We start from the raw sequence: 25,523 nt of genomic DNA on the forward strand, positions 1-25,523 counted from the left end.
CACTACAACATCCAGCCATTATTAGATCAAGTGCTCGAGTGACTAACTGCTCGACACCTTTAGTATGCACGTTTCTGTCAACTTATGTACTGACACCTTATAAAAGTCACTAGAAGTTGTAGTTGTTTTTTACTTCGATTCTCATATAAGACCGATCCTGCTACACTGATGCATGCGCACATGCATGTACGGGATCGAGCTCTAGACAGTTAAATTTTTGATAGCATCACGATAATCAGAACTAGACTAGCACACCTACGAACTCTATCTATGCGATGAAACAGCTATGAATGCATTGTGATATATAGTTGTCATTCCACGGTGTCAAGTTTGTATCGTCACATTTATCTATACGCAATCGAGCAAGCCTAACAATAGCAACAGTTTGAGTAGAGTCAAAGTCACACACGACAACATATACTTTATGAAACAAGTGAGTCGAAATAATTCCATGTACTGCATGCATGTCTGTCTGAACAAGCCATCGTAGACGTAGCTAACACGGTGCAATATATCCGAGTTGCGTCTGTCACATACTACTCAAAATTTCTACAGAAAATAATAAGGTAGAAAATCAAACATTAGCCCACGGTGATTGCTTTGCTCGTGGCCAAGTTGCAGGAGACCGGCTCGAAGCCTGAACAAAATAATCAAACGTTAAGTATTGTGATCGAAGATCTAAAGCAAAACGTCTGCATGCAACACACATAGAAAACCATTTGCAACACACACACCTCTGCTTCCTTCTGCTGTACTCCATTGTTCTCGTTGTAAAGGTTGCGATGGGGTGATAAATTGCTCTCGCCACTGTCACAAACAGCACAAACAATTAGCCCACCATGTCAAGAGATTCGAAATTTTGCAGCTCAAGTGTGAACCTCTACCACCCACCTCAAGCTGCTATTGAAGCACTTGGTGTTGCCGGGGCGAGAAAACCTCTGCTCGTGTGACAAAGCGGGCAAAGCGACCGGTTCGATTCCTTGCTGCACCATATCGAAACCCGACGTGAACTCCATGCGCTCACCGGGTCGACCGTTTGCTCCAGCAACGCGGCCGTTAAGACGCCAATCGAGTGAGCGACTTCGTGCGGGAATGGCGGCACAAGACGTCACGTCGCTACCGTAGGAAATCCTCTCCTCCTGGTACCACTCACCAAACCCCGAATCGCGGCTGCTGCGTCTCATACCGCTTCGGGTCCTTCCGACGCTTCCGCTGCAGCAGCGCGAGCCGAACGGCGACCTCGCGTTGTTTCCGCCGCCGTTGTAGCTCGGAGGCCACTGCGAAGGAGGAACAAAGCCGTCGAACAGGTCGCAATCGAAGTCTTTGTAGTCGTACGGCAGCGGGTCGCACGGACAAGGAGATAGGGCGACGATTGCCCGTTGCTGGAGAGAACGGGTCGACACCGGGTAGCCGGATAAGAAGTCAATAACACTCTGAAGCTCAGCTTCCGAAGCCAAGTGCGTTTCGGTCAGCTGTTGCATACTATCTGCACACAAGGAAACGTTAGAGCAAAAATGGGTGACAGGATGGAGATGGGGGATCGAGCGTCGGAAACCTGGAATGCCGACCGAAGAACGACGCTCCTCGGTGCAGATGACGATGCAGCAAAGACACAGCGACTAAGCAAATTGACGGCAGGTTCCAGTGTTTTGTTCACTTAAGTTCGGCCCACTCTTCGACGCCTTGCCATTACTCCTGGTGGCCTGACCGCGTCAAGCCTCTCCCTTTTCTTCCACCACAACACCTGAACTGTCTCCAGTTCGAGCACCACCCCGATTCGTTTAAAACTCCTAGTTTTCGCCCGACTGGATTCATGCTTATCTCCTCTCGTTACCATCTCTCCTCGAGCGACGCCTCCCTCCAGTGCAAACGCACGTCCTCGCCCTTTGATTTGTTGTCACGGTAGGTCGACCTGGTCGTGCCGTCGCCTCTCGACTCTCCGCCTTTTCGCCAGCTCCTATCTATACTAGAGAGAGTGTCGATTTGACACTATGAGATGACAAGAAGGCCTCAATAATACTATGCATGAATGACGCAGATATAAAGTAAAGCGGCAGACAATAAGTGAAGCCGCTCTCTCGACCACTGTAGCGAGTGTTGGCTTTTCTAGTAGCTGTCATATCAAAAACAGATATTGGTAATTTTATCTCAGCTATAGATAATATATATATTAATTTGTACAACCGTTGGCTTCAAAACGGATGCTAAGTTACATGCCCGCCCCGCATGCATGTTGCAATTGCTTTAGCCCGTCGATGTACGCAAGCAATCTATTTAGCCAGAACGGAAGTGTAGACGTAGACTCACCGAATGCTTCCACACTACTGTTACGTCACCGTTCTACTTTTGTTTCTCTTCCCTATCCTTCTTAGCGTGCTGCGTGGCGGCAACAATGTAACAAACTAGTCAAGCCAAGGGAGGATCGTGCATACGTACACGTCGACAGAAGTACAGTCCCCGTGTTTCTACGTACCATTCTACGTCTCAGTTTTATAGAGCCATTGGTTCCTTTACCGCAGAGCTAACTTATGCTTGCCAATGACGTCTCTACTGCAGCCAGGTCGCAGCTCACATCAACCGACACCGCAACGCCGCCGCTTTAATCAACTGATAAATGACACCGCAATATGATTAATGAATGAGCAATACCGTTGTGATACTTCACTCTGTCTCTAGAACGCGCTGACCTGCACGCAAACGCAAACCCAATAAATGGACCATTAATATGAGAGATTGCCAACAAAAGCGCCGAGAATCGCAGCTAAATGCTCAGTACAGGGTTAGCTGTTAGTCACGGTCGCATGCTAGTTAGCATATAGAATAGAGCAAGTGGTAGTTTACGAGTGTGAGCTGAGAGTACGTATCTCTACTAGTTGCTATTGTCACCTCACTTCCGTTGCTTGTCAGATACTAGGCTAGAGAATTCTTTCGATCTCGTATAGTCGTCGGTTTGAAAGCGGCGAACAAAGAAGTTTGCGTCTCGAGAGAGTCCCGACGGTTTGAGCTAAAGACTACATACGGGAATTTTCCGGTGGGATCTCACCTCGGCTGTGCAAAATGATAAATTTACTCAATCAATCTATGATTGTACAGCACGCCGCTGCTGAAAGAGTGTAGCTTAAAAATTAGACTCTAGTTTGCAACGGAAAACGACGGTCTAGAGATAATTCGCAGACGACAATGCCGGTGATGTCTGATTTCTTGGCTTGTAGTTTCGTTTTGTACGCCAAAACTGAAAAGTATAAGTTACCAAGCTGTGTAAATCTGTTTTGTACAGCAAGCACGGGACAAATTATAAGTTACAGCAGCAGAGTTATCTAGAGATGAACATGGCGACCATGCCCATGGTTGCGGACCGTTGAGAATTAAACGTCACGATGCTGTATGTGATGTTATCTACCACTGTCTCTTGAAGGAAAATGCTGGTACACGTCGTGAACAAGGATGCTCGACCCTGTCCTTTGATAGACTGGGTGATGTTTATCACTCTGATTTCCCTCAGGGCAAACCTGCCTATTTTGATGTGTCGGTCAGGAATTCATTCGGTCCTTCTCACATTATCAACGCTGCAAGTAAAGCAGGTGTGGCTGCTGAAGCTGGGGAATGTGAGAAAGCTCTTCGACATGATGAGAACGTTGCAGCTGCAGGTGGGATTTCTATTCTCTAATAGTTGAAAATTATGGAGTGTGGTCAATGCACAGCCTAGAGGTTCTGAAATCCATTGCGAAGAAAACATCTCTGTTCAACGGATTGACTATTAGTAGAACTTTATGTAATTTACACGAACAGTTGTCATGTAAGCTTTGACAGTACAATGCTAAATTGATAGTAGATAAGTTAGCTTTGTTTAGCTATGACATGGATTCTTTTAATATATATATATATATATATATATATATATATATATATATATATATATATATATATATATATATATATATATATATATATGTATGTATGTATGTATGTATGTATGTATGTATATATGAATAGTACCTAGTACAAAGTAGTTATGTATAGTTGCGATGCAACTCTACATACCCTTTTGTCTTTTAACTCCAGGCACTAACTCTAGACACTAACACTAGGTACGACTGCACGTTGTACTTCGATCTAATTTGTCTCCAACCGCGAGCAGGGCCAGTTAATTAATTGGTCATTGTATTTCTGATATCCGCATTCTGTACTCTAGTGTACTAGTGTACTGTACCGCCTACTTTAGTCTAGAGACATCGTATCTAGGTAGTTCATACAACAGTACATACTGAATGACACCATCATGAGAACAGTATGTATACAAAAGCTAATTACACGACGTGCATGTTGTATGGGTAAAAAGTTGTGCGCCGACGGCATGCACAGCAAACTCCATTCTCTAGCTAGGGAAATGCAAGTGTAGCCTCAAACTTCCAGACCAGAAAGAGCGCCCAGGCCCAGTTGGGTGTGTAGAGACCCGGATACACATCCCGGATATGACAAAAATACGTGCACGTGCAATATCGCCTCACGAGATTGTACGGGTTTTGTAGTCGGATGTCAAACAGAACTGAATTTCGCGGGAAATTTTTATTTGTGTAGGTATACTGTGTAACGTCGGAAGTCGAGCGTGCTGGTGTGCTGCGCAAGCAACTAGATAACATAGTTCAGTGATTCTCTAGACTCAGAAATAGTCTCTGAGGCTTGCCGTGCGTGGAAAATTCATAGCTAAACGCATGTGTACAGTGTACAGACATTGTGAACCCCATCCATCTAGCTAGGTAGCAAATAAGAGCCGAGTTTTCAAAAAAATTCCTCTTGCACTGCAATCAGTGTTGACTCTAGTAGTACTACTCTTTGAAATCCGGAAACACGAGGAAGATATTCAAGAGCAGTTTGAAACACAAAACTGATGTACATGTACAGTACAGAACTGTACACAAACTCGCACAATACAAAAGTTCTAGAAGAAACAGCGCGTACAACGCATAGGACTCCGAAGCTCTTCAAGTCAAAATATGTACCAATAACATGAAAACTACAGTTATTAAACAGCCAGTGACGTGGACAATAAAGCCATTAAGACAACATGGCCATTTCATCTAGTTTACACTGTTCCCCACGACTGCCACTCAGTTACTTATCAAGGCCTGTGCACGTATCTTGCTAGTAAACTAAGTCAACTGGGAGGGCAGTACATTTCAAAATACGTCTATACCGACCCAAGGCGAAACTAACTACACATGTCTTTATCATTTGCTAATTTCAGCCTTCTTTCGCTTCTTTGGAGTAAAACAGCAACATCTAGACAGAAGAAAGATGTAAGCAAACGTTGACCAAGTTTGCTTTGTTCGATTATCAAAAGATATTGTAAAAGTTTGATGGTAGACTTATGCATTGCAAGCACAGAAAGCATTGACAAGTCGTCACTATCCATTGTGAACATGCTATTACCATCATGTGTGTGTGTGAATGTCTGTACCTACGTGGTATAAACATATGTCCATATGTATCAGTGTATGTATCCTCCGTACATTCACAATATTTTAGAAGAAAAACTATTCTTGACAAAACAATGTCAACCTCAACCAACTACCAACTACTACCACTTTGCAACGTAAACTCTCATCTGTGGATAACGCAAATTTAGCTACTTTAGTAACGAACTTATGGTATCTATTACTACATGACAACATTAATGTTTAGCTAAATTGCATTCAATTTTAACAAATCGTAGCAGAGTCACACAAATGCCTCCAAATTTGCATTCCAAACGTATCTGTGGCTACCACTGACTTCCAAACACAGACAGACAGAGACAAACAAATAGACAAACAGACAGATAGACAAACAGACAAACAAATAGACAAATAGACAAATAGACAGATAGACAAACAAAGAGACAAACAAACAGACAGACAAACAGACAGATAAACAGACACACAGTAAAATGTTTAAAAATATATGTATTTGACAGACAGACAGAAATGCTTTTCTTGTACTTAGCCATAGAGTCTAGCCTTTTGTTTGTAGTTTGCACGTTTTAACTTTTTAATTCTACTTGTTATGTATTTGTGTAATATGTTGTTGTAGTTGTGACACTGTTACTTCAAATGTATTAGCTTTGATGTATAAAAATATACAAAGACACACAGACAGACAGACAGACAGACAGACAGACAGACAAGCCCTATTGGCTTGGGTAGTATTTAGTGCTTAGATGGTGTATAATAGTTCAATGTTTGAAAATATATGTATTGACAGACAGACAGACCGACAGACAAACAGATGGACAAACAAACAAACAGACAGACAGACAAACAGACAGACAGACAGACAGACAAACAGACAGACAGACAAACAGACAGACACACAAACAGACAAACAAACAGACAGACAGACAGACAGACATACAGACAAACAGACAGACAAACAAACAGATATACAAACCAACTGACTGATTGAACGCACTAACTTACTTTGCCGTTCGTTCGTCTGTATAGTCTACTACCGGTGGTTGATTTTCTCCCTCCTCGACTTGATTTGGAGTCTGAACATTATCATCCAGTTCGCCGTTCGTCGAATTGAGAACCTGAGTTGATCCAGCCCCGCGTGTAGCAGGATTTCGAGAAACAGGAACGTCCAATTGATGTGGATTAGTATTCGGGTCATCCCACGCTTCCTTCTGTCCGTGTTGAAATTTGACATTCTAAGGTTCAAACCCAAAAATGCACTCAACTGCTAGCAGTTGAAAGCTAGAGTTTACCTTCGGAACGGATGAAACCGGCGGTCGAACTATATCTCGATGCATTCCCGTTTCGTGAGATAACGACCCGACTGGTGTTTTCTACATTCATACAACATACATCACACCGTTGACACAACGGACACTCTAGCTCCTTAATCATATAGATGTGCAAATTGAATAGCCATAGATACCATACTCAATTGATTGAATGCCACACTGAATAAACACCATTGAAATAAACGCCACACTCAAATAAATGCCAACCCTTGGACTCTCTGTGCATGATCCCTCAATGTGCTAGAGACTAGCAAATAAACGCCTCCCTCATATAAACGCCATATACAAGCTTGCTAACAAACTGCAGTGCCGTGGCGTCTATATGAAGAAATACAGTATTTGTTGTTTGTAGATAAGTTATTATGATTAATTAAAGAGAGACGCCTTCTGCAGCACAGCAGGTAATAATGGTATACCTCCAACTGACTCCAAACACAAAATAATAAATAACATTAAAACGGTCACTAAATTTGACAACATAGTACAACAAATCGTGTGTGTGTGTGTGTGTGCACATGTATAACTGTCTGTCTGTGTGCTTATTCATCTAATTAATTATTTATTTTGTCAATAATTTGAATATCATGTCATACAGTTTCTCTTCCATTCCAGTCAAATTCGCCATCGTCTGCAAATCCCTTCCGGTCATATAAATCCTGAAAAAGCTTGCAAAGATATCTATAATCTGGAGTTTCGAAAAAGTCGAGCCGCCGAACGTAACGAAGATATGTAGCAAATTCCTCTGTAGAACAGCACTAAACGTTTAGATGAACTAAACAAAGACTGAAGTTCAATGTGTACCTGGATGATGCTCACATAACACTTCAATAGGTGTTGCCCGTTTAGTATCTCCAATTTTCTGATATCTTTCTTTTAGAGTTTCCGCCTAATACGTTAATACAAGATCAAATATCAGCATTTGAAACTAAGGCACGGTGACACACACATGCATGTGCATGCACGCGCGCACGAACACACACACACACACACACACACACACACATGCATGTGCAAACACAGCCACAGCCACACACACACAGACGAGCAAATGGGGTCTAGGTCACTTAGTCGTCGAAATTTAGTCGCGGGACATTCAGCCATGGAAATTTAGTCACCAGTACACTTGGTCGCCTTAGTCACCGTACATTTAGTCACCAAGTGCTTACATTTACCGTAATTGCAAAGACAAAAGCGTCAAGACATAAATAATTAAAGAGACGTTTCGGAGATTTGCGTTAACACAACATTTCAGAGACGTGCGCTAACGTACATTTGCGGTAAAAAGCAATGGCTGCATGCGCTGATGGAAGTGACAAGAACTGCAATGCGAAGTTACAGGTGAATCCAGTTTTACAACAGGCCCCCTTCGGTGGGTGGTAAAAACAGCTGTTCTTACGTGGTCTGTCGCACATGAACACTAGTAAAAGGTAAAAGGGGAGGCGAGCGGTATTGGCGTTCGGATCTGTTTTGGCGTCCACCGTGCTTCCGCAATATCACCGACTGCTGTCGATGTCATGTGATGTTACACGTGATGGCGAGAAAACCCTCTTCAGCATCACGATAGAAAAGCGTTGCCTACCTGATAAGTATGAGTAAGTTGTGCATAAGTGTTTCAGCTACTGAACCAAACAGCACGCTTTTCAAACTGCGACGGTAGATATACTAGAAGTTGGAGTCCCAATCGAAGAGTTACAAACGCATCCGATAGAATTTATCGTTGAATCAGTTAAAAGCATACATAAGCACATCTTGTCCTGCAAATGCGTCAAATGTCTCAATTTGATTGTTGGCAACCAACAATCAAAGGTGTATGCTGGGTGCAATTTACTAGAGCATGTGGCCGAAATGTTCCTTTAGAACACACACTTGTCAGATTGTGTCATCATCAAATACATGTCCGACTTTTATCTAAGTTTTCAAAGACATACCTGTCCACACTTACACATAATATTATAATAGTCATGTCAAAGAACACCAATAGGAAAGCAATAATTACGCATAAGGAGTGTTGAGATGCCTCTGTCGGTTGTGTCATTTCTGCAGTCTATTCCTGATAACGACAACCGTCCGTCGCCCCCCAAACCGTGGTAAACTGTAAAGATGGCACAAAGCTATGCCATATATGATTTCGGCAAGTTCTTGTCTGACCGCAGCTTCTGATTGATTTGCTACTGTAATTTTACTGTTTTAGTAGTCTTTGAAGGCATAAGTGTTGACACTAATCACACTATATCATGTATTTGATGGCATAAATTTGACAGGTATGCATAGGCACGTTGTTCAATTACCTGGCGACTAAGTGTACTGGCGACTAAAGTTCCACGACTACATGTCCGGCGACTAAATTTTGGCGACTAGCTGTCCTGCACCCCACACAGACAGACACAGACAGACAGACAGACAGACAGACAGACATTGCAAAATGTATCATAGATAAAAGTTCAAATATATGTGACAGACAGACAGACAGACAGACAGACAATGATCTTGTTGTGTTAGGTTTCTCATGATGTAAACGTTTGATTTAAATGGAAAACATATGTATTGAGACAGACAGGCAGACACTAACACAAACAGACACAGACACAGACACAGACACACACAGACACACACACACACAGACACACACACACACACACACACACACACGCACACGCACACACACACACACACACACACACACACACACACACACACACACACACACACACACACACACACACATCTCCATAAAGATCAAAGCAACATATTATCATTCACATAAAAACTGTTACAACTAGTTGTACTAACTCAACCACACCAATGGCTTCCTTTCCTATCTCTATGCGGCAGCCAGTATGGGGTGTTGTGACCAATGTTTGAGACTTTGATCACATGAATACCATCCAAACAGTCCACATACCCAAATTTACATACAAACGTGTTCTACCTAGAATGTCTTCACTATCACACTGGCAGTTGGATAAGTTCAGAGTGAAAGAAATCAGTCAAGTGACTGAGAAAGCAGTCAAGTGACTGAGAAAGCAGTCAAGTAACTGATATGCTAAAGGTGTAAACGCGTCTACAAATGAAAGGTGTGCTGGTGCCATTACAATAGCTGCAACAGCTGGCAAAGTATGAAAAGCGAGACACCTCGTGTCTGTGTGTCTGTGGTTCTGCGGTTGTATACACTGATTAGATACACACAAGTGGAAAGCTTTTCTAAACAGGTGTTGGTGCTGTAATCATATCTATTCTAATGGTAACAATTTCATGGTGGATGAAAGTGTGGATGAAAGTGTGAACGTAACCAAGTGGCTGTGGTGTAATTATCATGACATGTAGTCAACCCTCGATATAACAACACCATGATATACACCATGATACACCATGACATAATGACATAGATAGTGTAGGACAAAAGTGCATGCATGCATACACCACATGGTACTTCACCTCTTGATATAATGACAATGACTTATGCAAGAGAGTACAAAAATGCATATGTATTACCCGCCTAGAAGGGCAGGGGCTCTTATTATAACATTAGGAACTATGTGCCTTTGTTCCCTGGAAGATCATAGACAAAGGAAAACATCAGTGATAGCTACAGTTCTGTTGAAAGTTTGCAGCATTTCTAACTGATGCACAGAACAGTTGTCATCAAAAATGTTTGTGAAGAAAGTACCCAAATCAGAATAAAAATATGGCTATCAGTGATGATTTGCATCTGCAATCTTCCAGGTAATTCCATGGCTTCTACCCTATTCCCTAACCACACTGTACAAAGGCACATAGTACCAAATGTTATAATAAGTGCCCTGCCCTTCTAGGCGGGGTAATACTGTACAAGTATAGAACTCTCCCTTGACATCCAGGTCACACAGCCTATCCTTACACCTTTTGCAATGTGGTGCACACGCATACCTGGCAACCTCTGGACGTGAAACCCGGGGACTTGAATGCTCGAATTCACTGGATTTAGCGTACATTCCCGAGACACCACGTACTAACTGCCACGCCCCCATATGATAGTGTCTTTTATAGTGTTTCAGAGTCTCCCTCTGCCTCTCTTCAACAGCTTGTTCCTACCAGTTTCTGACATTGATTCGTTGACGCATACGCAAAAGGCACGGCCTCGCAGTTCTCATCGATATTCGTGCTTACTGTAACGTGCATGTGCTGTAGATAACCACCACTAGGCCACAGGCCAGAAAATAACTCGAAAGATTATTAGAATCAGGACAAAAAACATGTGTATGACTTCAACTTTTTGCTACTGACTCTCTCGGTTGTATTCGTCTGACTCTGCACAGGGACGCGGGGACGGAGAATCAAATTCCAGGACAATTGGCAGCTATGCACACATAAAGCTGTGGCGCTTCATCTGCCTAGATGGCTGAACATAAACCTGACTGTTTCTAACCCTACAGGATTTCTTTAGCTACAAGTAGAAGTTTACAGTGCATTATCATGTACAGTACAGCACACACTATCCCAGTACAGTACACGCTATCCTAAGATGAATTACACGTGACGGTTGGTTTACAGTAACTTACGCAAGCCGAGCATCAGCCCAGCGTATTGCCAATGTAACGTCAGCGTCCTACTGTAAACATGTCACCACCTTTCGGCAAGATGCTATGTTCTGACCAGCGTCAAGACGTTGGAGTTCTATTCGAGTGTAAACGTACTGTAAACCAGAAGTACTGCGGTTTGTAACTACCAAATGGCTGTCGTGCTTTCACTTACATGGTCCAGTTGTCTAACATGGACAACGAAGATCTCAACAAGTAAAGGCAGGAAATCTTGGTAAGTAGGTATACAGCAACAGCAGCAGCGCTTGCTTCACTTGCGCTAGGAAAGGCAGTCGATGCCAGACCCTTTTCGCAGCCGAGAAGACATTGCTGTTGCTCGGTTGCGCTCTGACATGTTACTGTAAATTAATAAGTTTTAGCGTCTGACTTTGTCTACGTTATACACTGGGATGACGCTCGGCTTGCATAAGTTACTGTAAACTAGCCCTTACTCTGGCCGCCCCATACTAAGATGAAACCACGTGTGCTAATCTGGTTCATCAGGTTCCCACCCATGCAGATTAGATATAGTGACCTCACAATATAACGACATCAAATCAAATCAAATTAAATCAAATCGTCTGTCCCGAGCATGTCGTTATATCGAGGGTTGACTGTATATGCACAACTTGGCAATCGTAAACATGGATTACACTGTTCTGGTAAGAAACTCTTTTGTTAACATTTCATAGATCGAATTGGCAGTTCTTCCATTGTCTCTGGTTGTCATGTATGACAAATCGCAAATATTGCTTGGTGATTGGACTGTCTAAGGTGATTGATTGACTAAGGGGCTGTCCGTATTTATCAACATTTCACAAAAAAACGAGAAACCTTTCGTTTTATCCAGAACCACTACCTCACCCTGAAAATGAAACGGTCAATGTCCACACTTTTCAATTTTTCAATCTGTGTGATGTCACCAATATAAAATCTTAACGACGCTATGCTACCGTTACTGTAGAATGTCTGTCCCTAATTAGCACAATGTGTCCGTCATCTGGAGATCCGTTGTCTGCCACAATGCTTCCAACATCTTCTCATAGTCATTCGTGGGCCTTGCACATATGACAGGCCAAGACAAAGTGCCTTCTCTGCTGAGAAAGACAGTTAACACTTTACCGCCATCTTGCAAATAAGACCCATACATGTCGAAGTCCGTCTGTGGTCAATTATCAAGCATTTCTCCAACCGTCATTGTACAGTACATTCTATTGCTCCTTCAGGACTATTTGCAAAGCACCTGTCAGAGTTGTCCATAATGCCATTTTCATTTACCCTCACCCCCAAACGTAAAGTTTTTGTTTTTTTGTAAAATGTCTTTAACACAGATGGGCCCCTAAGGACGTGGCACATTCCTGAGCGTGACACAACCAGCCAGCCAGCCAGCCACAAATATACTCAGCAGACCGGAAGTTGTTTTAGCCCTATACGTTCTAGGTAGCTACTCGCTAAGTCACGTGACTCTTACAAAGTCCCGTTTCTTATGGCTCATAGCTGAACTTAGAAAACAATATTCATTGCTTATAGGTCTACTGATCCCCTGATGATCTAAAAATCAACTCATTGGGGCTGCTCACTTCTACTAAAGCAACATATTACCTACACGTGTCCCTAAGCCATTGACATTACACTATACGAATGTCTAATAGAATGTTACATAAGCAATACAATGCAGGGCTAAAAATAGGTCGTCAAGTTGTCATTTGACGAGTTAAATCTTACAACTGATGACTAGTGTTGTAGTCTAGGTCGTCAGATGACTAGTTTTTTGTAATGGCGTTCTCAGTATGCAGGCGGATAGCTGTACTGTACTGAAACATATGCCGCTTCGCGGTTGACGCTCGCATTGGGACATTTGTGGTACAATGACATGTATGCGTAGTAAATTATTACGCCAGCAGGATAAGTTGACAAACTGCTCATATCCCAGATAATAAATCGGGGTGTGTGAGGATCCGACAGAGTAAAGGCATAAAGTTTATGACGTGAGGAAGTGGAGACAATGGCAAATCCCGTAGGTCGAATTGTAGCACCCTAGCTTTGTCTGCGCCAATCACTGTCCAGTATTCACTTACAATAAATGACATATCCCACTTCCGCTACACATTGACCGGTCAATAAATCGGGCCGTATAACTGCCTGGGGCTACTGGTTTATCAAGATGTGAATTGTTTGTAAACATAACAATTAGGCTACTGAAACATATCTGTCAGCCAGAACAAACAATACGCGGGTCTACGGATCCCTACAGAAATCATAATGAGTTCTTTCATGCGTGTATCAAGTGCAGACCTGAGCAAACTAAACTGAAAGTCGTCCTTCTGGAAAAAATTAACCGAGGTTAGGCGTCCAGCAACAGAATGATACTCGCACGCACAGAATGCTGTAAACCAGCTACATGGTTACAGGTAGAAGGTGGATATGGCTTTCCATCTTGCCTCCAAACTTCATGCACAAACCTTGCAAGCCAGTAGTTCATTTCTCTGTTGTTCATACCATGCAGGTCATGCACGTACCGCCCGAGCGCTCTCTCTTCAGTTGGCTGCTTGTTTCTCTGTTTCTTCCATGCGTTGAACACTCTAACAACGCACATGCATGCAGTAGCTTTTGTGGTGTTAGGGGGAACACGTAAATCAAGGAACTTCTGAAAACTACTGGATGAAATTGGAAACGAGATACAGAAGACTGCTGATCAGAAACAACATCAACGTCTAGCAGTTTACTAGCTTCCAAAAAAATCAATAACTGGCACTTCTGCTGTTTCAATGCCCAAGTCGATTTCAGAACATTTTGCTACACAACTGATTTGAACTTCCGCGCCTAAAGGATATCAACGCCTCAGCTGGGTGCTACAAGCTGGTTATAGACCTTCTGGCGAGTGTATAAACGAAATGCACCCCGCTGCGCCCAGCTTGTTAGCACTCAGGCTTCGCCCTCGTACCAACTCATGGGCGAAGCGGGGTGTATTTCGTTTATACACTCGCCAGCAGTCTATAACCTATACATAAGGTGGATACGATTTTAGTAGTAAGAAACAGACAACTTCCGCAATGTGATATGTGGACATTTGTGGTACAATGACATGTACGCATAGTAAATTATTACCCCAGCAGGATAAGTTGACAAACTGCACATATCCCAGCTAGATAATAAAACAGGGCATGTGAGGATCCGACAGAGTAAAGGCATAAAGTTTATGACGTGAGGAAGTGGAGACAATGGTAAATCCCGTAGGTCGAAATAGGGTGGATATGATTTTAGTAGTAAGAAAGGGACAACTTCCGCAATGTGATATGTGGAAGTCTGGTCGAAACTCCGCCTTGTTTTGACAAAGACAGGTGGTATGCGTTTCATCACTAATTCAATTAGCTATCACCACTGCCTTGTGAAGATGTCTTAGCTCTAGTGTAACACGTCATATCCATTGGATCAGCGGTAATGTGTTGGATACTCTTGGTTGCATGCCATTGTGAAGTATGGAATACTGCGCTGTATGCTTGCACTAGACTCCGTACCCTGTCCTTTCCTCGCGCGAGCTTCAAAATGGCGGTATACCACTAAATACTATGATTGATATCAACATGACGCCATACACAAAAAATTTGACGACCTAAAATTTTTGAAACTCGTCAAATGACAACTAGTTGGACCGATTTTTCGAGCCTTGCAACATGTCAATGTTCTAGCTGATTCAACTATTTGTCAATGATTAGACAGCTGTGTTATGTATACTTTCTCACCTTGAGTCCTTGCCACGGCAAGCTTCCTCTCAAAAAGTACATAAACATATGACCCAAGGCTTCCAAATCATCTCGTCTACTTTGCTCTAAAGGCAGAGACAAAGTCAAACAACTACACACACACACACACACACAGACAGACAGACAGACAGACACACACACACAACTAACCTTTCCCTAAATGTGTATTGATGCTCATATACCGAGCCGTTCCCGTTAGACTCTTGTGTTCTCTGTAAGGAATGTGTTTATGGGTGTCAGGGTCAATGTACTCTTTCGCCAGACCAAAATCTATAATGTGAATGATATTCTGATTCCGACTGTTCGGTCGCCCAACCAGAAAGTTCTCTGGCTTCACATCACGATAGATTAGATGCTTGGCATGAACATACTCTATCCGTCGTAACTGTAAATAAAGATATACATCAGTACTTGCTTTACCTACTGTGTTCTCAATTAAAATATTAGAGTCATACATAAATCTGACTGACTGACGAACAAAGTGACTAACAGATAAACAATAGAAGAGTCTAGGCTGGTTTACAATATGACGCTGGCGACACTTGCAAGAATGCTGGCGAAGACGCCGAGTAAGTGTCAAAATGCTGACACTGACGCTGTACCATTTACAATATCATTTGATGAGCGTCAGCGACGAGCCATAATGCGCATGCTCATCATAATCGTATACCATGAGTACAAGAGTCTGTGCTTTGGTTTTCATTTCCTCACGCACCAAGTTGTCGTGGAGACACTCCACATTTCTTGGCAGTCTGCTGCTGGGAGCCTGGTATTTCCAATCATTTTCCAAGCGTTTTTCTTGTGCCTCGCATCTATAGCTACCGTGACTTGATCAGCCACAAGCAGCCGTACCTATACGTATACACTTTCAGTAGGCTTATCTTCCATAGTCTACTTCCGGTTACTTGCTTTACTCCCGGATTTAATCTCTGATTTGTCGACAAAAGGCACGTGCTTCTGGTAGACGCAAGAGTTGAACTTGAATCAACTCTAGCGTCGCCGATGCTGACAACGCGACGTGCGAGTGTTTACAATATGACGACTGCCTGAGTGTCGTTGCTAGCGTTGCCAGCGTCCTACTGTAAACCTAGCTTTACTCCACTGGCTAATGGATTGACTGACAAACAAAGTGACTAACAGATGAACAATAGAACAGTTAGCCACTCAGACATACAAATACAGGCTGTAGGACTGTATGTTTTTCAAGGCTAAATTTTGTGATTTCCCACCTGTGGCTATTATGTGATTCTCATTTTTGGGATTTCTAATGAATGAATGAATGAATGAATGCCGGCTATAAGTACAGTAGTAGGTGTTTGCACATTTTAATTTGCGGTTTCTTTAAAAATCACAATTCGCAAAACTAAAATACGACAAAACCTTTTAATCCTACAGTGGCATTGATTCTCTAGTGTATCATATCGTAAGCAAACAGACAGAAACACAAACATACACGTGCATATACGCATGCGTGCACACACACACGAACAGACAGACAGACAGACAGACAGACAGACAGACACACACACACACACACACACACACACACACACACACACACACACACACACACAAACACTAGACAGGGACAAAATGTACTATTGACAAGCTGTTCTGTATTGACAAAGCCTCTGTGTGCCATGCAAGTCTCTAGCTAGAGTAGTGGCAACAATGAAGTACAGTCGGGTGTAAGTTATCCAAACACTGTGGGACCCGGCCCTGTTCATAACTCTGAATATTTAAGATAACTGATGTTAATGAGTGTCCCTAGGACTGCCTATGCTCACTCAATTGAGAGAGAGAGAGAGAGAGAGAGAGAGAGAGAGAGAGAGAGCAGCTGTGTCTCTGTTTGCCCAACAAGTTGGTAGTCAAAGTGTCAGTCAGTAAGACAAAACATTTCCTTCAGTATCATCTGCAACATTCACACTTCCCAAAAAATTACGTCAATAAAGCGAAGAAGCACTAAAGTGCTAAACCCTTGGCTACTAGTTTTGGTTACACGAATGCATGTATGGTAAGACATGAGATACAAGGTCACGTGCAAGTCACTAACCACCACATGCCAAGACATGTTTATACAGCTGGCTGAGAAAGGACACCCAGTCATTGTAGCAAATAACTTCATTTGCATCAAAAACTACATACTGCTACTGAAACTAACGTAATCTAATGAGCGCATGCACAAGAGGCGTGTTGAGTTGTTGAGTCGTTGGTCTACAGTGGCATTACTATAACTCTAGTGCATGCATGCCTTGAGTTAAAATGTAAGCCCCCTCTAAGACTACATCATTAGCCTTTAAACACCAAGAAGCAACTCATTCACTAAATAATTTTGGTCAGTACAATGATTAATACAGTGGCAGACAGACAGACAGACAGACGGATAAACTAACAGACAGACAGACAGACAAACATACATACATACATATATACATACATAGACAGATAAACAGACAGACAGAGAGAAGACAGGCAGACAGACAGACTTTGTCATTATGGATTGCACCCAACTTTACCTCGCGTCAGCGCTGGGTGTCTTCTATGGTGGCCATGCACGTCGTGATGTCCATCCATCCATGTTATCAAGAAGACAGACAAACAGACAGACAGACAGACAGACAGACAACAGACAAACCAACATATGCACAGACTGACAAACATACATAAAGGCAGACAAACATACATACAGGCAGACAAACAACAGACAAACCAAGAGGCAAACAGACAGACAAACAAATGAACCAACAGACAGACAGACAACCAAACGAACAAACAGACAGACAGACAGACAAACAAATGAACAAACAGACAAACAGACAAATGGACAAACAAACAGACAGATGGACAGACAAACAGACAGATCAACAGACAAACATCGGTCACACAGGCAGACATTCAGCTGCTAACGCTGCCATTTTAGTCAAACGCAATCAAGATAAACTTACCAACTGTAAGGCAATCAATACGACCGTCTTCAGTGAGAACGTTCTATTACAAACGTCAAACAAATCCTCCAAACTCGGTCCGAGCAGCTCCAACACCATCGCATTATACTTCCCGCACGGTCCAAAATAATGCACTTGCGGCACACCGACTACAATAAAAAAATGATATACATCCGGGACAGCGCACACAATGAATGAACCCATACGGGACACGCCGCGTGACCCCACCCAATAACTCACTTCCTCTGCGGTCAAAATCATCACAACAGAAACAAAATCGACGTCACAACGCGAGCGAGAAACATGCCAATCGACGCAGCAATCACCGAGCACACACACAACGTACCATTCGATCCGAGCGCCTTATAAAATCTGTACTCCAAGTGCAACTGCGGAGCGCGCGACTTCATCGGCTCCTAGAAAAAGAAATCCCGTATTACACAGGCTGACACGCCAATTGCGCAACTACAGAGCAGCATCAAGCCCACAGAGACGGTGTCAGGCCGTCTACAGTGCCAACATCTTCCTCACCAACTTCACAGCCACGTGCTCATTGTTGTAGAGGTTCTTGCCTAAAAATTGGAAGAGAAAGCAACAAGTGAGTGTCATGCTTGAGTCTCAAACGGCCTTGGTTGCCCACCTAGTCGCAGCTCTCCGAAATTTCCGCATCCGATTTTCTTGCCGACCCTGAAGTTGGGGCCCACCATCAGCACGCCTGAACTGCTTGATGGCGTTCGGCTGCCGTGGCTTTGTCCTGTACGCGTACGCGGGTCTCTCTGTTTGTCGTGTGGTGGTCTGCCGTCGACGTATCTTCCTGGGACTCGGTTTGTCGCCATTGTCGATGTTTCGAGCGTCGACTCGATTTGGAGCGGTTGGAAATGTTGGGATGCGTCTTGTGCGTCGATCCGGGGACGGACGGTCGGTCGGTTGTGATCAGAAGAGGCAGGGAAGTTGATCACTCCCTGATGAACTCTGACATGACAACTGAGCGTGCGCAATGATTGATGTCTATTGATGTCAATTAGTAAAGATGGCGGCGGCTGGAATCAAGTATCGGCAGGATTTGCCGCCGAAGGGTGGATTTGCGGAGATCAATTATAAAAGGAATCTACCGGTGAGGGTTAAGTCTGGGTGGACGATCATTTTGGGAGGTCTAGCGGCGATGGGCGTCGGTTTTTATCTCGTTATATCGGGAAATAAGGAAAGAAGGTGAACAGAACGCAATTATTAGTCACAGAAAGGCTACTTTATGTGATTCTACTGTCGTGCTACACGTCACAGGCATTTGTATCGCGAAAAAATGACAACAAGATTGGCTATTCTTCCTCTACTTCAAGCAGAGCAAGACAGAAGGTAGACGGGAATGGCTGTTGTATGTGGAAAGTGTTATAACGGGTGCTGCGTGTTTTGAGAATTTTGAGAGCTCTCAAGGCGAACGTGGAGAGAGAAGCTGAGGTGATGAAGAACGTTCCCGGATGGCAAGCCGGAGAGAGCGTGTATAATGCCGATCGATGGGTTCCGCCAGTGCCGCAGCAGATCACACCACTTTAGAGATGGACACTACTATAATTGTATTGTATACTTACATATTAGCGCTCACTGTAAAGATCTAAGGTTAACATCCGGGTAACCATAGACCTCGACTCCCCGTATGTGTAGTATAGTACTTCTAAAGTCGCAAATTATGAACGTTCAGCGCCGTCTCGTTGCCTTTGCCTTCTCGTTTAGCGATCTCCTAGAGATACGGCCATCACACTCGCTCTCCTTCTGCTCACATACGGTTGATAGCTGCCGTTTTGTTTCTCCCCTACTGTTGCAATGTTGAATTTTGGGATACCCTCGTCTCCATACGGTCCTTCGGGAATCGGAGACAGCCTTCTCTTCAAGTGTTCTGCAGGAATTTGCAAGTTCAGTGCTGCAGGCACATTCTTCCGGATCCTGTTCTTGACATGCTTCAACCCTGCTTTCATGTGGGTACCTGTATCACTTGGTGTCGCATCATTTGGAGCTTTGTAGATGAAGGTAAATGCAGCAACGAGGATGAAGACAAGGAGGGCCACACACTCGAGTAGCATGATCGAACAAGAGGAGGAGAGGAGTAGTGTAGTGGATATCAGAGAGTCGAGAAAAGATATTTAGATTGCAGCTGGTGATGTGCATTGCACGTGTGCAGACACACATGCAGTAATGATGGCAATATGTCATGCACCTTTCTTCAATTTCACGTCATTGGACTAACAACAGGCGGCAGACTATCTTCAAATATACAAACCTGCATTGCAATGTTCTAGTCTGCTATTGTATAGTATAGAGGTTTCTGTTGTCATCTCTTTGGAACGATGCGTATGAATAGGATCATCCATATGAAGACTATGCAGACGACGATGACCATGAGCCATATCCAACATGAGCATGACCGTCTCGTGTGCTCTTGCACTCGTTCTGTTTCTGTCTTCAATCGATCGTAATTTCTGTCGGCTAAATTGCTCGATTCGGTCAGTTTCTAGAAATGAAGTTACATGCAGGAATATGGTGATTGTATGTGATGGGTGCTTGCTTGCCTCGTTGTCGTCTGTTATGATTTTCTTTGCGGCCAACTGGTGCTCTTTCATGTTCCTTGCTATGCGGATCATGTCTTCAGCTAGCTGTTCTTGCATTTCGTTGTGCCTTTTTATTATCACTTCGACATCTTCTTCCTCTCTAAGTGTGCCTGGTCTGTAGTGAATAGTGCAGACTGTTATACACATGCATGCACATACATGCATACATAGATGCCCACATAAACATATGCATGCAGACACAAATCAATCAACAAACAAGCAACACAAACTGACACACAAACCAACACACACACACACACACACACACACACACACACACACACACACACACACACATGCCACACACACACACACACACACACACACACACACACACACACACAAACCAACAAACAAATAGACATGGACACATAATATTATGTTTACTTTCTTTGCTCATCATGTAGTTTGTTTTCTTCATCTTCCTGCGACAACACAAATCACCATCTTATCCCAACACAGCCAAACCATACACACAAGGTCCCTATCCTTACCATTCTAAACAACTCCTTTCGTACATCCTTTTCACGTCGAGATGTAACTTTCAGTTTAATCTCCGTCTCCTTGGCACTTCCTGGTGTAGACTGTTTCAACACATAACTGCTTGCCGGTGACGCATTAGCAGAAGATATACTCTTCTGGTGAACAATCCTCTGCCTGATTGACGATGGGACCGATGGACTGCTATGATCAAACCCATTGGAGAGACGAGATACCTTAAGAAAAGTAAGTACATAAAGCACAGTCGCACTCATGACATTCTATTGCAATCTCTATCCTATGTCATCACATCACATCACACACACACACACACACACACACACACACACACACACACACACACACACACACACACACACACACACACACACACACATTGTTCAAAATTTGTGGCAGACGTAGCTGTCTTGGTAACCTCACAAAATTTTTAGTTGTGAAGGAGTTTAATTAATTAAGACTATTACATTATTTCATTAATATCAATTAGTGATACTGATTGGTCTGGCAAGTAAACGATATCCCAGGACTTCAGGTGTCACTCTCAGTCTGACCTGAGAAACTCCATTATTCTACTCTACTGTATAGAAAAATTTTTGGGTACACCATAACTTGAGTGACTTTAATTAAGTGGTCAGGATGGCAACTTCGCTCATATAATTAGTCTTCACATAAACTCAGTTAGTTGTCAAATGACAACTTGACAACCACTTTCTCAAACACTCGGTGACTGCTTAGTATGATTTCTTAGTTGAAGTATAGAAGCATAATGAATGCATTTACATAAACTTGCTTGTGTTCAGGCTGTCCGTAATTGACAATGCTACATTTCTAGGCCATTAGTCACCAATTTTAAAGTTAAAAATAAATATTAAAATTAATGACTTGCAAGTATAATTTTGACTAGTCGTAGAGTTGAAACCAAATCAATCCCACCAACAACTACAAGCCTGATCAACTATGTTTCAGGGTTGTCATTGCAATAGCAATGGTGCCAGCACCGAGCATTCCCTATATTAGTGTTGCCTTGGATACCAACCCCTTTTTATAAATTGAAATCAATCATTCCTGGTTTGGGTTTCGTGATTTACAAGAGGCCATGCAGCGTCATGTCTATTGATCCATTAATTCCTTTCTAGGCCTGTGAGGAGTCAGGTGGAGTCAGGCGGCATAACGCCAATGAGTGATGATCGTGATCCTGTCCATACTGATGTGTCAACTGATTTAGAAATTATTATGCTTTGGCTGCTGTAGTTTCACTAACAGATTCAGTAACTGTGTGTACGTCCGACAGCTCCACAACCTCCACTAATATTAACGTTTCAGTAAGTAAAGTCTGACCACGATTGTGAGAGGGGATTTAGTTACTGAAGTCAGAGAATCTGCAAATGCCCTTCCGGCAATTATGAGCCATATGATAGCTTCCTTACTACATTTCCTTTTCACAAAGTTATATTAATATTATCTATGTATAGGGATGAGTATGACAATGTATTGTAACAGTGCGTGTAAGGTTACAAGCAGGATATAAGACTAGGGACATTGTAAGACAATACATTCTCTCATAAGTGCACACATTACATGACGTCAGAAGTGGTCGATAGTCGAAATGCTTGATTCGTATACATACATGTGAGACCGACTAAAGAGACTCTACCAATTCCTCACACAACACATAAAACCATCAAGAACCAACTATTGCAAGAAAACCAACGACTAACAAGGAGACGTCAACTCAAAGTTTGAACACAGAAAACACTCGAGGAGACAAGAAGACAACACCCAAGATTGATCATGAAACAAGTAAGACAACAAGAAGTGGAAGACCAGTCATACAACCAAGATACCTATATATATATATATATATATATATATATATATATATATATATATATATACATATACTTAATTAAAAGATTATGTGTGCAAGTAGTGATTTGATTAGAGTAATCAGTATAAGAACTCAAAGTTGTTAGTTTTTTGGTAAAGAAAAGGGGATGTATAGATATGAGTATGATAATGTATTGTAATAGTGCGTGTAAGGTTACAAGTAGGATATAAGACTAGGGACATTGTACGACAATACATTCTCTCATAAGTGCACACATTACAATATACTAGTCTGCTATAGCCTCGGACTAAAACTGCTAATAAATAGCTATTTGATATCAACATCTGCTGGCACTGCTGTGGTCTTTGGTGCCAGATATCTGGCATCCGAGCGGCATCCGTGTGTTTGACGATTACGTAAACAAGACATTGCTGTTTGATAAATTAATAAATATACAATTTATGTTAATATAAATAATAATAAAAAAATAATAAATAATAAATATATAATTTATATTAATATAAATAATGGGGTTCCAGTGGAGAGCAGATGGTACCGGCATCATCCTGATAGGCTTGTGGAGACGATGACATTACTATGATGTGGGATACCACCATCCCCACTGCCAAGAACATCAAAGCCAATCGTCCAGACATCTGTCTCAGAAATAGGAAGACAAACACTTGTCTTCTTATTGATATCAGCTGTCCTGCTGATGGCAACATTGGCAAGAAACATGCTGAGAAGTTGGCGAAGTACATCGACTTGCGAGTGGAGATAAGCCGCATGTGGCATTGTCGAACACTGGTGGTTCCGGTGGTCTTGAGAGCTTTGGGCACAGTGCACGCAGGTATTGCACGGTGGCTGGACATTATTCCAGGTCATCACAACCTGCAGCACTTACAGAAAACAGTGCTTCTGGGATCTACTCGGATCCTTCGTAAAGTCATGTCTTCTTTCTAGACAGCCGTGATGGTCTAAGTACTTCTGAAGCAGGGTTTGCTTCCGGCACTTGTAATACACTTTACAAACCAGACTGATGTGGTTGAGCATGACACATAAAAAATAACAAATAATACATATATAATTTATATTAATATAAATAAAAAATAATAATAAATAATAAATATATAATTTATATTAATATAAATAATAAAAATAATAAAAAAATAATATATAATTTATATTAATATAAATAATAAAAATAATAAAAATAATAAATATATAATTTATATTAATATAAATAATAAAAATAATAAAAATAAGAAATATATAATTTATATTAATATAAATAATAAAAATAATAAAAATAATAAATATATAATTTATATTAATATAAATAATAAAAATAATCAAAATAATAAATATATAATTTATATTAATATAAATAATAAAAATAATAAAAATAATAAATATATAATTTATATTAATATAAATAATAAAAATAATAAAAATAATAAATATATAATTTATATTAATATAAATAATAAAAATAATAAAAATAATAAATATATAATTTATATTAATATAAATAATAAAAATAATAAAAATAATAAATATATAATTTATATTAATATAAATAATAAAAATAACAAAAATAATAAATATATAATTTATATTAATATAAATGTATTTTGATCACACAAAGAGATCTGGAAAAAATTAAGGTCTAAAACAACAACCTATGGCAGATTTCACCTCTGATTGACTTTCTGAATCAATAAGATTCGCTAGGAACGAAAGTCTCTTTGAATATCCGGCTATGACGTCATTTTCACATCTAACAATCAAATTTCATAACAAGAAATGTCAAGCAAAGCTAAACAGGTTACGTCTTAGCTTTCTGCAATTCTGTCAATTTATTCTGTAGCTCACCGACGTACTAGAACGTAATATCACGTGACTACATTGAATGGACAAACGGCGAGACACACAGTGGTCACCAACCGTCTCTAATCGACGAAATCGCAATCCTTTAAGATTGTTCTGGTCAACAGCGAGCGTTTCCGTGCTCGACAACAATCTCTGAAAGCTGATTTCCAGCCTTGACGTCATCACTAATTAATTTCTACCCTCGCGTAGACTCGCGTAGCCAGACCTTACTCTCATGGTAGTCTGCGTAGGCGTGGCATGGTCACGTGATGAGTGACAGCGCTCCCGGGCCCGACCCTATTCGTGCCATATACGGTTTTGTTCTCTACTTGGGAACGCTGATTTTCTTCGGACTCTACCTCTTGTGGGCTTTTCTTCCCGACAAGTGGCTTCATGCGTTCGGACTGACCTACCTGCCCGCCAGACATTGGGTTCTTACCGCGCCTGTCTACTCTTGTGTTCTACTGCTGTTTGTTATTGTTGCCTATGTTGCGTACAACTTGACTAGAGTGCCTAGCTTAGACTCGTGGACGACAATGAGAGATGAATATTCACTCAGTCTCTCACCGGCGGTGAATAGTAATGAGTCAGGAGTGTGTGAAAGCGGCATACCACCGGTTGCTGACATTCCCATACAGTTGGTCAATAGAACACTTCACGACGTAGCGAGACAAGC

The 25,523-nt window shown here is 41.9% G+C and overlaps 6 protein-coding genes across 8 annotated transcripts in view; 2 read left to right on the forward strand and 4 right to left on the reverse strand.

Annotated features, from left to right (window-relative positions):
- Positions 1 to 97: 97 nt before the first annotated feature.
- On the reverse strand, positions 98 to 3,528 carry LOC134192026 (uncharacterized). 3 transcript variants are annotated; one of them, XM_062660697.1, is made up of 5 exons: positions 2,887 to 3,528; positions 1,556 to 2,113; positions 892 to 1,486; positions 735 to 807; positions 98 to 637 (listed from the first exon to the last, which is right to left on the reverse strand). In XM_062660697.1, exons 3-5 carry the CDS (start codon positions 1,479 to 1,481, stop codon positions 575 to 577), a joined length of 726 nt encoding a protein of 241 aa, XP_062516681.1. In that variant the 5' UTR covers positions 1,482 to 1,486; positions 1,556 to 2,113; positions 2,887 to 3,528; the 3' UTR covers positions 98 to 574. The 3 variants fall into 3 exon arrangements, with proteins under 3 accessions (XP_062516681.1, XP_062516679.1, XP_062516680.1); XM_062660695.1 differs by having other exon boundaries at positions 1,556 to 3,528; XM_062660696.1 differs by having other exon boundaries at positions 892 to 3,528.
- Positions 3,529 to 4,981: 1,453 nt separating this feature from the next.
- On the reverse strand, positions 4,982 to 19,035 carry LOC134192665 (casein kinase I-like). The gene is made up of 11 exons (XM_062661414.1): positions 18,687 to 19,035; positions 18,578 to 18,618; positions 18,393 to 18,462; positions 18,047 to 18,195; positions 15,252 to 15,486; positions 15,081 to 15,166; positions 7,583 to 7,667; positions 7,375 to 7,523; positions 6,743 to 6,823; positions 6,456 to 6,685; positions 4,982 to 5,280 (listed from the first exon to the last, which is right to left on the reverse strand). The coding sequence occupies exons 1-11, from the start codon at positions 18,880 to 18,882 to the stop codon at positions 5,229 to 5,231; spliced, it is 1,374 nt and encodes a 457-aa protein (XP_062517398.1). The 5' UTR covers positions 18,883 to 19,035; the 3' UTR covers positions 4,982 to 5,228.
- Positions 19,036 to 19,054: 19 nt separating this feature from the next.
- LOC134192668 (NADH dehydrogenase [ubiquinone] 1 alpha subcomplex subunit 13-like) lies at positions 19,055 to 19,735 on the forward strand. Its single transcript, XM_062661416.1, has 3 exons — positions 19,055 to 19,255; positions 19,328 to 19,399; positions 19,459 to 19,735. Exons 1-3 carry the CDS (start codon positions 19,077 to 19,079, stop codon positions 19,595 to 19,597), a joined length of 390 nt encoding a protein of 129 aa, XP_062517400.1. The 5' UTR covers positions 19,055 to 19,076; the 3' UTR covers positions 19,598 to 19,735.
- Positions 19,736 to 19,741: 6 nt separating this feature from the next.
- LOC134192669 (uncharacterized) lies at positions 19,742 to 20,121 on the reverse strand. The gene has a single exon (XM_062661417.1). It carries the CDS (start codon positions 20,119 to 20,121, stop codon positions 19,771 to 19,773), a length of 351 nt encoding a protein of 116 aa, XP_062517401.1. The 3' UTR covers positions 19,742 to 19,770.
- Positions 20,122 to 20,213: 92 nt separating this feature from the next.
- Positions 20,214 to 25,036, reverse strand: LOC134192667 (vesicle transport protein USE1-like). The gene is made up of 7 exons (XM_062661415.1): positions 24,923 to 25,036; positions 24,808 to 24,857; positions 24,674 to 24,755; positions 21,141 to 21,362; positions 21,034 to 21,071; positions 20,608 to 20,761; positions 20,214 to 20,549 (listed from the first exon to the last, which is right to left on the reverse strand). Exons 1-7 carry the CDS (start codon positions 25,028 to 25,030, stop codon positions 20,370 to 20,372), a joined length of 834 nt encoding a protein of 277 aa, XP_062517399.1. The 5' UTR covers positions 25,031 to 25,036; the 3' UTR covers positions 20,214 to 20,369.
- Positions 25,037 to 25,116: 80 nt separating this feature from the next.
- Positions 25,117 to 25,523, forward strand: part of LOC134192054 (phosphatidylinositol N-acetylglucosaminyltransferase subunit P-like) — a 516-nt gene continuing 109 nt past the window's right edge. Inside the window, exon 1 of the mRNA XM_062660728.1 lies at positions 25,117 to 25,523. This exon is cut by the window's right edge and continues 109 nt beyond it. Coding sequence (XP_062516712.1) covers positions 25,117 to 25,523 — 407 coding nt within the window.

The sequence above is a fragment of the Corticium candelabrum genome, chromosome 16, assembly GCF_963422355.1.
Source record: "Corticium candelabrum chromosome 16, ooCorCand1.1, whole genome shotgun sequence".
Classification (NCBI taxonomy): Eukaryota; Metazoa; Porifera; class Homoscleromorpha; order Homosclerophorida; family Plakinidae; genus Corticium; species Corticium candelabrum.